The sequence below is a fragment of the Asterias rubens genome, chromosome 5 (genome assembly GCF_902459465.1).
Source record: "Asterias rubens chromosome 5, eAstRub1.3, whole genome shotgun sequence".
Lineage (NCBI taxonomy): Eukaryota > Metazoa > Echinodermata > Asteroidea > Forcipulatida > Asteriidae > Asterias > Asterias rubens.
Genome location: NC_047066.1, coordinates 3,616,133 through 3,633,461, shown reverse-complemented (window position 1 = coordinate 3,633,461; position 17,329 = coordinate 3,616,133). Strand labels below are relative to the sequence as shown.

Genomic DNA, 17,329 nt, shown 5'->3' with positions numbered 1-17,329 from the left:
TCTCGAATTCGTGGAAAATTATTTCTTTCTCGAAAACTACATTACTTCAGAGGGAGCCGTTTCTCTCAATGTTTTATACTGTCAACAGCTCCCCATTACTCGTTACCAAGGAAGTTTTCTTGCTAATAATTATTTGGAGAAATTACCAATAGTGTTCACTGCCTTCAAGGCACTTCATCAACTCGCTCCAATCTACATCTGGGTCGTGACACACATTCGTAATGTCAGGCCTGGCATGCCTGGTCTACGGCCCTCGGCACTCGCACTCCACAAACCTATATCCCGCCTCGCTAGCTGTGAGGGTTGTATTAAACCAATGGACGCTGTCACATCGTACAATAACTGTTTTTTTATACCACTGTTCTGGACGGCACGACACAGAGGAATGTGTATTAATTTATGTAGTATCAAAGTATCATCGTATTTACAACCTCATACCCTTGCTCTGCTCATACCCGGGCCTATTTATAGTATCTAACAAGGTGCTTGATACGACCATTGGTGGGAATGATCAAGGTGATGTATCCCCCAATACATCACTTTCCATTTAACATGCGTCTTTGTACTATATTACGTGATTGGTTCTCCAACAATAAAACTTTGTAATCCGTTACAGAGGTATTAACAAGCGTGTGTGTAGCACATCGTAGGTTTGCTCTTGACAAATACAAGAGTTCATAATCTGTTACCGTGGTATAACAAGTATTTTTGTCTGCTATTATTCATGGTTTCTAGTTTTTGCGGACGAACAAGCCAAACGTGTTTGCAGCCGGTGACATTGCTCAGGTACCTCTAGCCATGATGGGTGATCTCGAGGTTAATATCGGCCACTGGCAGGTAGCCTCAGGACATGGTAAGTCAAGCTTCAGTGTTTCATACAACGCATCCCATGTTATAATAGTGTGACGGTCATACAAACTGTACCCCCACTATTATTTTTATTGCATTTATTTTTTATGTAAAATTTCCTTAACCTGTATGAATTATTTAATTATTCGAGAGAAGCACCCTCTTTTGGCAAGCATTTCAATTTTGCATGCTTCCGCCACCCTTATACTGATATTCATCGAAGACCTGACAACACATTAGTCTTCGTCTCTCTCACAGGTTAGAGAGAGCCTCTATCCTTTCAACGACTCTAAGCATTTGAGAGGGTCACAATAGTAATAATAAGAAGAAGTTTTTTTTATAGAGCACAATTCAGTTCTGGGAGAACTCTCAATGCGCTTTACAAACAACAAAATACAAGTTTAATCTACAAATTAACTTAATAATAAAAGATTACTAAAAAGTAAGAGCAAACAGGTAGGATTTGAGGTGAATTTTGAAGAGATCCGGGTTCGTCTGGGAATGGGAGGGTAGCAGGAAGAGAGTTCCAAAGGGTGGGTGCTCTGAAGGCAATGGATCTTTGACCATCAGTTTTTGTTCTGCATGGGGGAACTTGTAGGAGATGCTGCGACAAGGATCTGGAGACTTTTTTTTAGTCTATGGTGTAACCAGTTCGAAAATGTACTGAGGGAAGAGACCATGTACAGCATTGACCGTGAGGAGCAGGACTTTGTACTGAATGCGTACATTGACAGAAAGACAGTGGATGCCTCATTGAGGAGGCAATAAACCATTTGAGAGTTAAACTTTTTGTAGTGAGGAGAAACGTCAGACTGTTTTCTGAATATAAAGTGTCTGCCTTGTGAAATAAATAGCCACTGTAACTATCTAATTTGTCTCTGCATATTTTCTGCCTCTAACTTTTTATTCAGGTCGCATTGCTGCCCTCAACATGCTAGACCAGGAAGTGGAGCTCGACAGTGTCCCTTACTTCTGGACAATGCTGTTTGGCAAGAGTGTCAGATATGCAGGTAGGGTACCAGACATCTAAACATTAGCTTTTTCGAATAGATTTCTAATTACATTCACGCATGCGTACAGACCCTTTTGGTTGGCAAACGTCCTAGAGATGTGCCTTCAGCAGACGAGCAATCGCGTCTGTGTCACGCAGCCATTAGCCGTGTACAAAACAGGATGATGTTCCCTCATTTTGCCAACTAAAATGTTTGAATTTACGTATTTCATCGAAAGGGTCTATTACAGCCCACACACCAACAGGATAGCATGCGTGCCTAACCTTTACATTAATGGAGTTGGACTCAATTCAATTGATCTTAAATTTGTATCGGGGATAACAAATATTTTTTGGCTTTGTCCGTACACCGATGTGTGTGAAGCATTGTATACTCCGTACTTTCCCAAGTCCTATGACAAAAATCCGCTGGCATATTAATCGGGTTGGATTCGAACACCCAACCTTTGCCGTTCTAGAGCAGTGTCTCACCAACTAGACCGCCGAGATGGCACAGTAGTTAGAGGCAGTTTGATTCCTATTTATTACCAGCGGGTACCGAGTTATACTCAAAATGGCGAATGTATTTATTTCCAAATTCTCTTGAACACACATTCTATTGTTTGCATCCCTGTGGAGACAAATTTTGTTCTTTCCTTTGGCCCTGTAGTTAAGTACCTCCCATAGACTTTGTACACAATAATCCATGTGTAGCACCCCAGTATTTAGAATGCCCCTATGGAAACCTTTTGTGTTCTCTTTTCTGTTCTGTTCTCGGTCTCCATAAGCCTCTCTTAATATTTATGCATGAGGTACGTCACAATGCTATGAATCCAAAACGAGGCCATGGGTGCAGCCACTGCAAGAGGTGGGAGGCTTGCGCCCATAGCCTCATTTTGGTTAAGAATTATGACGTCAAGCATAAATATTAAAGGCAGTGGACACTATTGGTAATTTCTCAAAACAATTATTAGCATAAAACCTTTCTTGGCGTCGTTTAATGGGGAGAGGTTGATGGTATAAAACATTGTGAGAAACGGCTCCCTCTGAAGTGCCATAGTTTTCGAGAAAGAAATAATTTTCCACGAATTTCAATTGGAGACCTCAGATTTAGAACTTGAGGTCTCAAAATCAACCATCTAAAAACGCACACAAGTTCATGTGACAAGGGTGTTTTTTTCTTTCATTATTATCTTGCAACTTCGATGACCAATTGAGCTCAATTTTTCACAGGTTTGTTATTTTATGCATGTTGAGATACACCAACTGTGAAGGCTAGTCGTTGACAGCTACCAATAGTGTCCACTGTCTTTAAGAGAGGCGTATAAGGTAGTAAATATGAAATCATCTTGTCCAATGCAGATAGTCCTGAGATTATTTCAGTTCATCCTGAATAATAACTGAATCTGCTTTTATATCTTTCATTAAAGGTTACAATGCTGGTTATGAAGATATAGTCATCGTAGGTAATCCAGACGAGCTGAAGTTTGCAGCTTACTACATTAAGTGAGTATTAGTATTTAGGTGTTGGTTCTACTAAACACCCACTCTCTCTCTCTTAAACAGCTACCTGAGCGGAAGGTTTTTAACGGAAATGGTATTTAGACTTGTTTATAATGCACTTGTTGACCATTTTAATGTAATTTTGATATGTTTACACTTCTGAGTTTTTCGTAATTATCGATTAAAAAAGCATGCCCCAATCTAAAGGTTTTGAAAAACTAAAAACACTTCTGCCGTTGAGAGCGCGCGCCAAAGGACAATGCCGCTGACGTCATTTGTGGGAGTTTGCTTTGTTATACCTCCACGCTGCAACAAAGCGGCTTTACAAATTGGAGCTCCCAACTATGACGTTTTAAGAGTGATTACGTAACGGGGCTTTTCGCAAATCTCTCAGAAAAGCACTGGATAAGGGTATTCAAAATGATTGTTTTTTTACACAACCAAAATCTATTTATAATCATATGACTGGATTTCCTTATTCATTGAAAACATTTTAAATGGAATTCAGCAAAGTTCACGACTTGACATTTTCGTTCAAGCAGGTCTTTAAGTCCATTAGGGCCTCAGCCGTCCCGCTGTGGTACGAGAAATGAACTCCCTCCAAAGCCCGTTACTCACAAGGTCTCTAAACAATGGTCAATGGGAACAAAATTGCATTGGTGTAGTAAAATCACAAATTTGCGATGTGTGAAGTGAGTCCGTTGGATGAAATCGCAGAGGACACGCGTTATAAACAACCGGATCAAGACCTTCTCCAAAAATCACATCCCTGTTTGGAATCGCCAAGATCAGTTGTGTGATGCGATGCACGGCATTATAACCAAGGTCCCAAGCCACTGCACAACGAACAAGCATGCACGAACCATAAAGCAGTACGCGTCATCACCCGGTGGAGAAAGGTTTATTCTAGGTATCCATCAAAACGGCGTCGACGGAACAAATGTTGCTACTGAAAGTTATTATTTTGAATTGCAATGCCTAATGATTTCATTGATTGCATCACAGTTGATTTGTTTTCTGTCTTTTTTTTTCAGAGGGGATAAGGTCGTTGCTGTGGCCAGTATGAACTCTGACCCTGTTGTGTCAAGGTTCGCAGAGTTTATTGCATCCGGGAAAGAACTCACTAAGTCTGAAGTACAGTAAGTAAAACAACTTCCTTCAGTTTCCTCAGCTTAAAGGGTCTGGGTACTTTTTGTATGACACAAAACACGAACATCCACAGATTTACATTAAACGGTTTAAGGATAATGATGGTAGAAAGCTTCCCTTAAAATATTACTTGCTGGGGTCCTGTGGTTTTTGACAAATGAGTAAAATAACTTCACAAAAATTATTTTAGCTTGTACAAGGGATTTACGCGACTCTTCTGAAAACATAGCTCTGTGATTTCCATTGTTTGTTTTTGTACCTTGATGACAAATGAAGCACGCAAATTTTGTTTACATACATCTCCATTCACAGTAACTAGTGATTCATCTCATGGCTAAAAAACTTGATCTACTAAAGGTATCAAAACCCTTCAAGTTTTTACGGACGTTATTTTTTTGAGTATTTTTTTCCAATCTATGACATTATCTTAGATCGGTAAATACTGCAATAGTACCATACAAACTTGGCTAGAAGCACTGCAGCTGTTGGTAGTCTAAACTATTTTTTTTTTGAAAGACTACCCTTCTTAGTGGTTTGGATAATTTTTCAGTCAAGAACATTTGAATCTGAGAAATGATTTATGCATGAGGGTTGCTCTCTGTTTGTGAGTGAATACTGTGGGCAGAAGTCTTTTAAAATTCGAGTGAGAGAAACTACCTCTCTCTCAAAAATTATGTTACTTCAGAGGGAGTCGCTTCTGACAATGTTTTAAACTATCAACAGAAGTAACTGCTCTCCATTGTCATTACCAAGTAATTTTTTATACTAACACTTATTTTGAGTAGTAGTTGCCAATAGTGTCCAGTGTCTTTAAACATTGCTTTCTTTTCCATCTTTGAATGGCACAGATCAGATCCTGAGGCCTGGATGTCAAGATTGTGATGAGTGATTTAAAACGAGGGAGTTAACTGCTGCATAATAATGGCGTACAACCATCGGTAAGGATCACAGGGAACTGGTGAGACATTTCCCTGGTTAGGATGGAAGTTGGCATTGTCTAGCCTAACCACTTTGGGCCCCCCCCCCCCACCCAGTACAAAAGTGTTTTAAAATACTGTACAAAACATACTGTATTTGGCTCAGAATGCAAAACGTTTAATAGTGGCTTCTACTATAACGCTCATATCTGTCACTCGGTGATGCTCAAAGCGCTTCATACATTCAGTGTTTTCCTGTAAGGTATAGACGATGTGACCCGTGTTTACATTTAAACCGCCCTCTGTTGAAAAAACACTGTATACGTCACGTTTCGCCGGGCAAAAAGACACGTAGTCATGGTAAGATTGCATACACTTTCTAGCTGGCTGCCAAAACACAGAGGTTTTGTCCGGCAGTATGCGCACGAATCATGTTATGGTTTTCGTGTGACGTCAGAGGTCACATCGTCTATATGGGACCACGTTAGCACCATGTAATGGTTTAATAATGAACGTATATAACGTGCCTTTTCCAAAGGATACAAAGGGCTAATTATTTTTACTGCAAGGCGAGTCAGGACGAAGATTTTGAAATTATGAGCCCTAATCCTTAGCACACCATGTAATGGTTAACATGGTGCTACAGCGCATACAGCAGCCACAGCCAGGAACACCGGGGCAAACCCCTTCTCTTTTCGATAAGTGCATGCACTGGGTTCTTTTACATGCGTTACACAACACATGGGACCAACGGCTTTACGTCCCATCCGAAGGACGAAGCAATGGTTAAGCTTAAGGACACAAGTGTTACGGCTGGGGGTTTACTAGGTGCTGTAGCACAATACGCAGCCAATCAAACCAGGAACACCGGGGCGAACTCCTTACCTTTTTGCACTGGGTTCTTTTACGTGCGATACACACACAAAAAATTGTGTGTCAGGGGACAATGTACAAGACACTTATATATAGTGAGTCACTTGCACCAGACAACCAAGAAACAAAATGGACAAAAATTAAGTTATTTGGAGCGCCATAAAAAACAACATTTTTATTAATGTTTTTGTGTAAGGGTAAACCCAAAAATAGTATTCTTTGTCCCTGATGCCTCTAGCCACTGGGCAATCACGGTGGTCTAGTTAATATGACACTGCTCTAGAATCGCAAAGGTCTTGGGTTCGAATCCCACCCGAGTAACATGCCTGTGATTTGTTTTGTTTTCACAGAGCTCGGAAAACACATTGGTGTAAGGGTAAAACCAAAAATAATTTTTAGTTTAATTGTTAGTTTATATCTGAATTATTTACGCATTCCATTCTCAACTCAAGAACTTATTTATCGCTCTTGATAATCTGTGGAAAATGCCAAGGTTTATTTCAACTAAGATTTATCTAAAACGAGAGGGTATATTTATATATTTTAGATATCGTTATTATTAATCTTTAGACATTTCAAATTATTTTTTTCTCAGATATAGAATTTATTATAATACGCAGACACAAATTTGTGATTAATATTTTATACTGTAAATTTGTTTATAATTTTTTTGTTTTCTCTGCAAAGAAAAGGTTCACAAGTATTTGCATAGAATCAAATTTTATAAAGCTGTTTGTTTAGCTTAAAGCCATTGGGCCCTTTCGGTTCAGAAAAAAAAAAAAAAGTTCACAGATTTACAAATAACTTACAGGGTTTACAGAAGGCAATGGTGAAAGACTTCTCTTGAAATATTATTCCATGAAATGCTTTACTTTTTGAGAAAACAGCAAAACAATATAAATTCTCGTTAACGAGAATTACGGATTTATTTTAACCACATGTCATGACACGGCGAAACGCGCAGAAAAAAGGGTGGGTTTTTCCGTTATTTTCTCCCGACTCCGATGACCGATTGAGCCTAAATTTTCACAGGTTTGTTATTTGATATTGAAGTTGTGGTACACAAAGTGTGGGCCTTGGACAACACTGTTTACCGAAAGGGTCCAATGGCTTTAAGGAATTGAAAAGCACATGAAAATTGCAGCATTCAGCATATACAGGTATCCATAAGATATGCAAGCATCATCAACATTATGGTGAATACTTCCCTGTTGTTTTTTTCCTTAAGGGCCTATCACACCGAACTCGTTCTCAATACGTTCTTAAAATACAAAAATGTGGCCGAACAGGCTTAAACTTTGTTTACTAACTTCATGGACTGGCCCAGACAGGTTTGATTGGGAGTGGTGCTCCAGAACTTTGAGCCTGCTCCAAAATTTTGGGTGATCACTCCGTCCTGCAATTAGACAAAGTGGTAACGTACTTAAAACCAGGATGTACTACGAACGGAATTGCTGTACTTGGGTTGTACTATAGACCATGTGAACTTTGTTTACAATAAGTGGGACCCTGTACATTTTTTGGCTAGTCTGGCAGGCAAAATACTGCACTGGTCCTATGGGAAAGTTTACATTTTGTGTCATAATTTCCACATAAACCCAAGAGTTGTGAAAGTAAAGGCTGGACAAGTTTTGAGATGTGGCCCCTTTCATCATATCAAAAGTTGATAAAAATTAGACAGTGATATCTCCATAAAATATTAGATTTTTTCTGTTTTCTTCCATTGAGCTGTGTACAAATTGTGTCTGCAGGAAGTCTAGGCTCTGTGGCTCTTTTGTAAACATGTCACAGGTCACATTGTCTATAGACGTGCTGGACGTGGTGCGGTCAGGCGCCATATGGATGTACGTGTGTGCACACAGAGTGGGTCTGTTTGTAGGAGGGTCATCCGGTTCACAGACAGATGCAATCATTACCAGAATTTAACAAACTAGGGTCACATTGTATTGTCCGGCCAAAGCTATACATTCTAGCCAGACCAAACCCATTTTACGATTTATTAGGACGGGTTCGGACGTTTTGAGAATTAGTTTAGTGTGACCCAGCCTTCAGATAATACTATGGTCATTTCAAAACGCAACTAGCACACATTTATATAGCTACCCACCACAACAAACTCAATACCACTTCTCTTTTTTTATTATCTCAAAAACTTCTTTTTTTATAATTTTTATAATTTTACATTAAAAGGTAGCTATATTTTGCACTTCCATGCACTTTTTTTTCTGCACAGGACTCTCAAGTATTTCAGAAAACAGATGCACATTTAATGATTGACTATAACAGATGAGTACAGTATTATGTATTCATTCATAATCGACTAAAGCCCGGTTCAAACTTTCTGCAAACGCGATACAAATTTTGACATCATTGCGCTGCTAAAACAGCCCTGTGACGTCAAAATTCTGGGGATACTCGAGTGTTTTTTCTTCAAAATTAAAATTAATTTTGAATTTTTTTTAGTGCATTCAATGGATTAAACTACAAAATATTAGGAACCAATTTAAAATAATTTGTTTGCATATTGTCTTCCTTTTGTACACATACATTAGCACTTTATCTTTCAGTACGCACTAATCCACCAATCAGATGCTCGAACTGGAGGGAAGTATAAAAAGCTATACCTACACCCGCATACAGACAGTGCAAAAATTACATTCTAAACATTGCGCGTGCATGCTGTTCAGTGTTTGCGAAATAATGTTAATGTGAGACTGGAAGATAAATTTGTTATAACACGCGTGCTCGTGGAATACATAGATTAATAGATTTTCCAGGCTATGTTGTAAATTTTTCCAAAGGAAAATTAAATGGAAGTCAGATTTAAGTAGGAAGAATAGAACATCGTGCCTGAATGTGTCTATCTTAGATGTAACAGTATGTTAAGCAATACCAGTGTTGTAATGTCTTCCGCTAGCACTAGTCTTTACTTGTGGCAAAGTAATGATGGTTAAAGCTTCACATAACAGTTGGTGCTCTCATCAGTACAAATAGATTTTGCATCATACATTTTTTGTGTAATTTTGTCACAGAATTAAACGGCCAAAATTTTTATTTGTGAAAATAGTATTTTTAGTGGATCTTTTAGTCCCCGACCATTGTCCCTGTCCCTGCCCCTTGCACTTCATGTCCACTCAAAATGACCAACAGCAATTGTTGCCTCCTAAATATCTGTGTCGTCTGTCAATAAAGTCATGCAGTACATGCTGGGTCTGAATTAGAGGCTAAAGCTACGGCTTCAACAGTTGCTAAGGGTGTTACTAATGCATGATGACGCAGAAATCTAGCCGCAGCTATAGCTGTAGCCACCGATTCATTGACGGCCTCGGATTCCTGGCTTATTGCCTTTAAACCAGACTGTTAAAATGGCTCGGGTTGTTTTCCTCCATGGAGCTGTACAGGTCCCACTTTCAAGGATAAGAAATGTGCACGTTAAAGAAACCTGGCGACCTTCCTTGGAAGATGTGATCACTCCGAAGTTTGCAATGTTAGGCCTGGAATTTCATCTTTAAAAACGGCAAGGCCATGTTAATTTTGCAAAGGGCGCTTCCACTGGAAAACCTTAAAGTCAATAGGAGACTTTCCAACGCTAGGCGGCAGCAGACATACCGGGTAAATTTCCATTGTTTACGTAGTTCTGAACATGCGCATAATTCTGAGAACAATGGATTTACCCGGTAAGTCTGCTGCCCTCTATCGTCCCAGAAAGTCTCCCATTGGGAGCTTTTGAAAGGGCACCAAGACCATGACCAGGGGCAACAGAGGCCCTGGGCAACAGAGGCCCTGGGCAACAGAGGCCCTGGCCTCCGTGGCCTGCGTATAATTCCAGGCCAGACGCGTGGTTCTATGCTTAGTTGGTTTCTCAGGCTGCTAAGCTACAGTTCGTAAACAGAGGCTTCAGATCGAATGCTACCAATGTTTGGAAGATTCAAGATGGCTGAAATGGTCCGCTAGGTAGCGATGTGGTTTCATGTTTTTGTGACGTCTGAAGTCCTGCAGCTCCTTGAACTCGAGAGCATTCTGCTCCTTAGCATGGCCGTCTTCTTCCGACTGTTGAATAAAATCATTAAGACAATCATTGTGTATTAACATTCAACTTTGAAGAAGTTAGTAGGTTTCAAAACTTTGCATGCTGGAAGTATCTAAGAAAGGTTTGCGGTTACACAATGTGGATATCTCGCTCCACTGAGCCAAGTCCTTATGAAGCATCCAGAAACATAGTCCAGCATTCTCCCGAAATGTTGAGTTGTCACCCACCGGTTCTTTTCAAAACCAACACTACTCAAAAGAGATACTCACATGGTATTACCACCAACCTCTCTTTCGTTTATAAGAGAGAAAGCTATTGTTCATGCAGGCCTTTAATATTGCTCTTGAACGGGCTCAACAATTTCCCTTTGGTAAGGGACTACGACTTCTATAAGGAAAGTGTCAATTTGTACTGGAACTTTGCAAAGGGCACCACAGCGAAAGCACAGGACACCACTGCAATCACTGTGGGTGCAGAGGGTTATTTCGAGGTTTGTTCATGTAACCCACGGCCCCCACAGCAATAGACCAATCCATTAAGCCCTGCCTCCTTACAAGTTGACCAATCACAGCCAAGAAACCTGATCACCATTAGAGCAAAAATCACCAAACGGCTCAAATGGTGATCAGATTTCGCGGCTGTGATTGGTCAATGAGAAATGGGCGCGGCTTAATGGATCGGTGTATTACTGTGGTGCCCTCTGCAAAGTTCCAACACAAATGTACACTTTCCTTAAAGAAGTCGTAGTCCCTTACCAAAGGGAAATTGTTGAGCCCTATCAACAGCAATATTCAAGGCCGGCATGAACATTGGCTTTCTCAAGCCAAGGGGCACACAAGAAATTTCAAGGGACTTTTACTTTTTTTGCTCCATAAAGACCGTGCAAGTCTCGCGCAAATTCAAACATTTGAGGGATTGGTCCCGGTACGTGCTTCAGGGCCTGAAGGAAACAAACTTGGGCTCGTTATTGGATTCCAATGTTTGAATGCGCTTGAGACTTGCACAGTTTTATTTCATTGTTTTTTATGTTTTGTGTTAGTTGTATAGAGGCTACTGCATCCATTAGGACTTTTTAACAATTATATCTTTTTAGGAATGACTAAATTTGTTTGACCTACCATTGTCAGGTACGGTTTGCAGAGATATGACTCATTTTCTTTCTCAACATCCAGTCTTTTCACCATGTTGTAGACCATGTTTGAAGTCACAGGACGATACTTCCGATGTTTCCTGATAATGATAAACACATTTGGCAGAAGCAATAAAATAAAGTTGTGTGTGTTCAGTCTCAAGCGCCCATATTTTCTTTTGGACTTTGTCAGTTTGTCTAGTTTGTCAAATTGTCAGTTTGTCTAGTCTAAATCTAATAATACTAAATCTAATACCCGGGTACTCCTAGAACTATGAGGTTCGTTCCGCTATCGTGTGGAGACGTTCTAGGACTAGGAGTAATACTTGGTGCACTTTGAAAAGTTGTAACTTGGTTTGTATAGGTTTTAATGTCAAAAGAAAGTGCTGTCTTACTCGTATAATAAAGTTACATAATGATCAAACAAGGTTATATAATAAACATAGCTTGTCTAAATAAAATGTTGGTGAAATTTCTGTATCCTGCCATCACTTTTGCATTCATTATAACATAATAAATTATCAAATTATAAGTATATAAAATTAGACTTTATAACAATTTACTTAATTAAATTACTCAAAAAAAAACAGAGCTACTCCTTTTGTTTAATTTTTTGGTAAAAATGAGTGAAAAAGTGGTGCAAATCATTGGGTATGTTTATGTACTCCTTTTTTCCGAAATGTTGTCGGAAACGTTTCCGTATGGCGCCACCACTTTTTCATTCGATATGAAATAATATAGTATCTAATTTACCTCAAAGAGATATCCCTTTTTGTAAAAATGAGGGTAAAAGTGGTGGCACCATACGGAAAGTTATCCATGTTGTCATTGTCGGTCATACTATGACCGATAATGAAAAAACAAAATTCAAAAGGAGTACAGCGCCCTAGTTACTGGGTCTATTGGTGTAATGTCACTGCTGTACTGTGTGTAACTCTTACTAAACTGTCTAAACTCTTGTCTAACTCTGAGTCTGTGTAGTGTTGTGATACAAATACCATCATCCCATTAATACTATGTATTTCATATATTCCTCCATGCAATTACTAGGCTATAATTTGAAATAGGTACGGAAATCTTTCCAAAACGACCTAGATGTATATATATGGCAGCTATCCGCTATTGTTATCAATAGGTATAGAATATTGTAATAACTTTGGTTTGCAGCTTATTATTTTTACTATTTACGATATGTGCTGTGCACGTTTGGCATGCAGCACAAGTATGAAGTGTCGGAAATATACGTCGCAACGATACTTTTTGTACGTAATTCAACAGCATATACCTACCCACTAAATTGGCGACCAGGGGTGTATCTAGAGTTACGGCGCAAAGCCATCACAGCTAGAGTCAGCCACATCTTTAAAAGAGCCCTTGCGTTGACAAAAGAATTCGCTAAATCTTCAGTTTGTAAAACAAACTTTTCTTCATAGCCGAGCAAAATTTTTGGTGATTTCCATTTTTGAAAGGGCGACCTCTATTGGTAGTTTCAAGTAAAAAAAGCCTTTTCGAAACTATTTTCCACTTCGGCTTTGCCATTTGTTCTACCGTACATGTAGTTCTGCTTATTAAGCCTAACACTGAAACTTATCGTTTCGAAAAGGCTCAAATCGCAATATTTGTTGCTGTTATTTTTTTGAAGTGCGACCTCTAGCGTTATAGCGTTGGGCTAGTACATAAACAACATGGCTCCTCCACGTGGGAAAAAACGTTCGAGCGAGCCCGCGGGAAACTCTGAGAATGACGGAGGGCAATCAACTAAAACTGAAGTGCCAACCGTCAAGAAGTTGAAGAAGGGAAAAGCGGAGTCGGAGAAATTGCCTTCTGGTAAAATGCGAGTTGTGATTGAGCACTGGTAAGTCATACCGTCAATTTCTATAGCAACACCATAGACGCCCAATCAAGTTGTGCATGCATTTTGATGACACGCTGTGCACTCCTTGTGTGAGGTGGTCGACTGCCTGGTCGTGAGACTCGTGTAGTCTCATCTGCTGACTGCTGGGCTTGGGAAAACTTTCCGTATCCTGCCGCCACTTTTTCACTAATTTTTTAACAACAGGAATTTCTCAATTGAGGGATTAATCAGATACTTTTTTAATTCATAATCAATTGTGTAATTAGTGGAAATTCGTCTTGCATTTGATCAGGTCAGACATAAAAAGTGAGACTCTATAATTGAATGTCAGTCAACTCGCCCCCAGTAAAGTTACCCACTCACTGCAAAGTCGCCCACTAGCCACTACAAAGTCGTGGGGGCAACTCTGTCAGTGGACTGTGAAGGTACTACTTTATATACACACAGCGCAGTAATATACCATGACCTCAATACGTCACTAGGTCGATCCAGGTACTCTCCCAGTAAACAGTAATCTTGTATCTTGTATGAATCAGTCACGTCAATAATAAATCATTACATTACTCCAGAATATATGTCTACCGATATAGTATTTTGACATGGACGACTTTAACTTGAGAGGGGGCGACTTTGTAATTTAAGTGAGGGGGTGACTTTGCTAGGAGGCGACTTTGTAGTGTGCGACTTTGCTGGGGGTGGTTTCCATACTATTAATATTATAAAAGTCAAAAGACGAAAGTTCTCCTCAACCTACTAAAAAATGCTGTCCACTGCCACTGCAGAACCTGATCTGTTTTTTTAACATGTATCTTTGAACACTTGAATTGCCCAGTACTCATTTCACTAATTGCCATATATTATTTGCATTTATTTTACAGTCGTTCCTGACGCGTGTACGGCCGCAATGCCGATCAGATTATTGAGGCATTGCAGTCGGAGTTCCCCGATATCGGTGCAGAGAAGAACCCAACGAAGCCTCGCTCCAAGAGCTTTGAGATATCTCTCTTTAAAGAGGATGGGTCTGGTAAGTAGATAGTACAATGTTTAGACGCTAAAGGGTTTTGATCATGACATGAATCCCTACACTGTGAATGAAGATGTATGTAAAATAATTTACCTGTAGAAGTTTTCGTGTCACTAAAGTTGTCAAGTTTTTGAGAGGAAAAATTGAAAAACCACAGAGCGATATTCACCATTAGGATAAGTTTTCATCGTAACAATAACTGTCACCATTACAATCATTTTCACTATATTTATAATTTCTTCACCAGAACAATAATTTTTTTTACTGGTTCAATGATAACTGTGATTGTATTTTTGATCCACAGAAGTTCTTCTCTGGACTGGTGTCAAGAAGGGACCTCCACGTAAGTTGAAGTTTCCAGAGTCTTCTGTTGTGATTGAAGTGTTCAAGAAAGCCTTGTAGACTTTGATTACACTAAACAGGTAAGAAAATGATAATTTTGATAGATGTTAAAAATTTAACAAAATGAATTTTAATAGATGTCATAAATAAGACTATGGGATTTGCACTTCCTCTAAGGCACTGGAGAGGCTCGGTGGTCTAGTGGTAGGGACATCTGCTCTAGAACGTCAAAGGTCATGGGTTCAAATCCCTGTGAGTTGAACTTCCTCTAGGCAATGTAAGCTCAGTGGTATAGTGATAAAGTTTCTTTTAGAATGGCAAAGGTCATGGGTTCAATCCAATCCTGCTTGATACACATCAGTGCAAAAGGCAACAACTGAATGTTAATCATTTTGTTGTGCTTAGCTACTTTTTGTGCCTAAGCAGTAATATGAAACTGTACCTTTGACTTATCTCGGGCTTACTGACACGGAGCAAGTTCAAGTGTGCACCAGGGTTATCTAAAGGTTGACTACTTTGGCTCAAACCCAGGCTGGTCGACTATTGGTTGACTAGTGTTATTGATCATTCGGAACCAGCCTCTAGACCATGGTTTCTTCCGTAGTCCCGATAGCCCGTTCCTTGCTTACATGGGTAACCAGTGACACTATAGCTCAAATGCCGAAGGCTATAGAGGATTGAATACCTTGGTGTCGATGGTTGACTAGGTTTTCAAACGAGTCGTTCGAGTGAATACGTCACTTCGCGTGTATGTTGCTGGTCAGTACTTTATGTTACAAAAGAGTGAAAAACCATTTTGTCCGCCATACCACTCTTGCAAAGAGCCATTTTTATGGCAGGTACTTTCAACTAGATTTTGATTGAAGTTTGTTCCAAATTCAATCAAAAAGAGAGACACAGATTGACATTCACTCTCAAAAGAGTAAAATTGACGCCACTTGGACTAGCGAGTGAAATTTTCCACTCTTTTACACAGAGCTTTGGATCGGTCGAGTTGATCTTTGAAAAGCGTTTGAAACTTTTTTGTTATGAAATGCAAATGGTTAGCTCGAAAACTTAAAAGTAGAATATAATGATCCACACAAACATGCCTTAAAATTGCACGGTTTTCCTTTTACGTCGCGAAGAAATACGGTCAGCCATTTTGTGGTGTCAAAATTTTGACTCCATAAAACGGCCTATCCGTGTTCCTTTAAGAGCCACAGGTCAGCTAAATGTTCGCACTCGAACTTGCTCATAGATGTCTACCAAGTTGCCCCTCTCTAAAGTCTTGCTTTCCTTCTTGTGTCCCCCAACACAGTCATCTCAGCCACTAGAGAGTTAAAAGTTTGGCGTACCAGCAGAGGACCACAATAAGCGCTAATGACAGATGGTGACTCAAGAAGCCCTAGGCTTAGGTTATTATCTTGAGAAAGAAATGCTTTTGAGTGCTCTGGTGGGACACCATTAAGACATTTTCAGTGGACTGTGACTATGCAGAAATACCAGCATTTTGTATTTAAAAGTTAACCATTAAACCTCAAGCTATGCAAGGTTCCTCTATTTGTAAACAAGGGTTAAAGAAATTTGCTATACTGTTGATAATTGGGGACAATGTGGGAGGTAACCGGATCAAGTGCAAAATACCCAACCTAATTGTGGGTATTGATTCATCATTGAAAACACTGACTTATAAAAAATAAGGTTTTCACCTTGATCGTAAAGTTTAAACAGTTTGAAAATCTCTTACTCTTTATAAAGACAGTTTAATCTGTGATAAAAGTCGTACAATTATTATAATCTTTGTTGACTATAAGTATTTTATTAACGTTTCCTTTTAACACATACCCGCTTAAAACAATCCTTGACTGTATAACAAGGTCAAGGTGTTCAGTATTAAAACAGATTATTAGTTTTTGAAGTTCTGTCTATGCGTTATTTATTCTTTAATTAGAAAACGGTTTGTAAAGTTTACTTTTACAATTCATATTAACAAACAGTTATGTCGTCAAAATGACAAAATTTTAAATGCATTTAAATAACTGCATCATTTGTTACACTCTTGTCTACATTTCAAATAATTATGTGGAAAGATACTTTCATTTTCGTGAGGAATGAATTAAGGAATAGAAGTTGAATGGAATTAACCCTTTTTTTTAAGTACTAGAACATTATGTTCTCTGTCTTGAATCGAACGATAAAAGGATTTGTCTACTTGCTTTTTTGGTTTACCTTTTCTCTCGTATGACGTGATTAAGTAATTTGCACCCCAGCTGACATGTCTTGACCTCGGGCCAATGAGAGAATAGCAATCCATTCGCTTTTTATTACACATGACATCTTTTAGTGAAAACAAATGAAAACTGAATTACAGCAACTCTGTGCCAGACGTTTATTTTCCCCCGCAGCCTCGGTTTGGTTTCATTGACTTGAATGTGATAATAAATCAAGATGGCCGCACCGTGATAACTATTTAACCCCGAACGCAGACACACTCTGACATCTATCACTATTGCGTTCATATTGCACCCTCATTTTTGTAATTTATTCCAGCAATCGACCATCTCTCATTTCTCGGTCTGCATTAGAATACTTCTCAGAGGAAGTAAGAAGCAGTTCATTAAACATGTATTCCTCTCTCCATGGTTTAGACCAGATGCAAACCCAACAACCCACATCTCCCAAGTG

General features: G+C 39.2%; 3 protein-coding genes across 3 annotated transcripts in view; 2 read left to right on the top strand and 1 right to left on the bottom strand.

The window, feature by feature from the left end:
- Positions 1–6,003, top strand: part of LOC117290245 (apoptosis-inducing factor 3-like) — a 30,321-nt gene extending 24,318 nt beyond the window's left edge. Inside the window, exons 13-17 of the mRNA XM_033771525.1 lie at positions 736–853; positions 1,761–1,859; positions 3,271–3,346; positions 4,378–4,482; positions 5,341–6,003. Coding sequence (XP_033627416.1) covers positions 736–853; positions 1,761–1,859; positions 3,271–3,346; positions 4,378–4,482; positions 5,341–5,374 — 432 coding nt within the window. The 3' untranslated portion in view covers positions 5,375–6,003. The remainder of the gene's footprint in view (positions 1–735; positions 854–1,760; positions 1,860–3,270; positions 3,347–4,377; positions 4,483–5,340) is intronic.
- A 3,957-nt stretch (positions 6,004–9,960) lies between these two features.
- Positions 9,961–12,928, bottom strand: LOC117290937 (ribosomal protein 63, mitochondrial-like). The gene is made up of 3 exons (XM_033772512.1): positions 12,731–12,928; positions 11,431–11,542; positions 9,961–10,332 (listed from the first exon to the last, which is right to left on the bottom strand). The coding sequence occupies exons 1-3, from the start codon at positions 12,799–12,801 to the stop codon at positions 10,192–10,194; spliced, it is 324 nt and encodes a 107-aa protein (XP_033628403.1). The 5' UTR covers positions 12,802–12,928; the 3' UTR covers positions 9,961–10,191.
- Positions 12,929–13,027: 99 nt separating this feature from the next.
- Positions 13,028–16,562, top strand: LOC117290936 (selenoprotein H-like). Its single transcript, XM_033772511.1, has 4 exons — positions 13,028–13,296; positions 14,175–14,320; positions 14,625–14,742; positions 15,963–16,562. The coding sequence occupies exons 1-3, from the start codon at positions 13,127–13,129 to the stop codon at positions 14,720–14,722; spliced, it is 414 nt and encodes a 137-aa protein (XP_033628402.1). The 5' UTR covers positions 13,028–13,126; the 3' UTR covers positions 14,723–14,742; positions 15,963–16,562.
- The last annotated feature ends 767 nt before the right edge of the window (positions 16,563–17,329 follow it).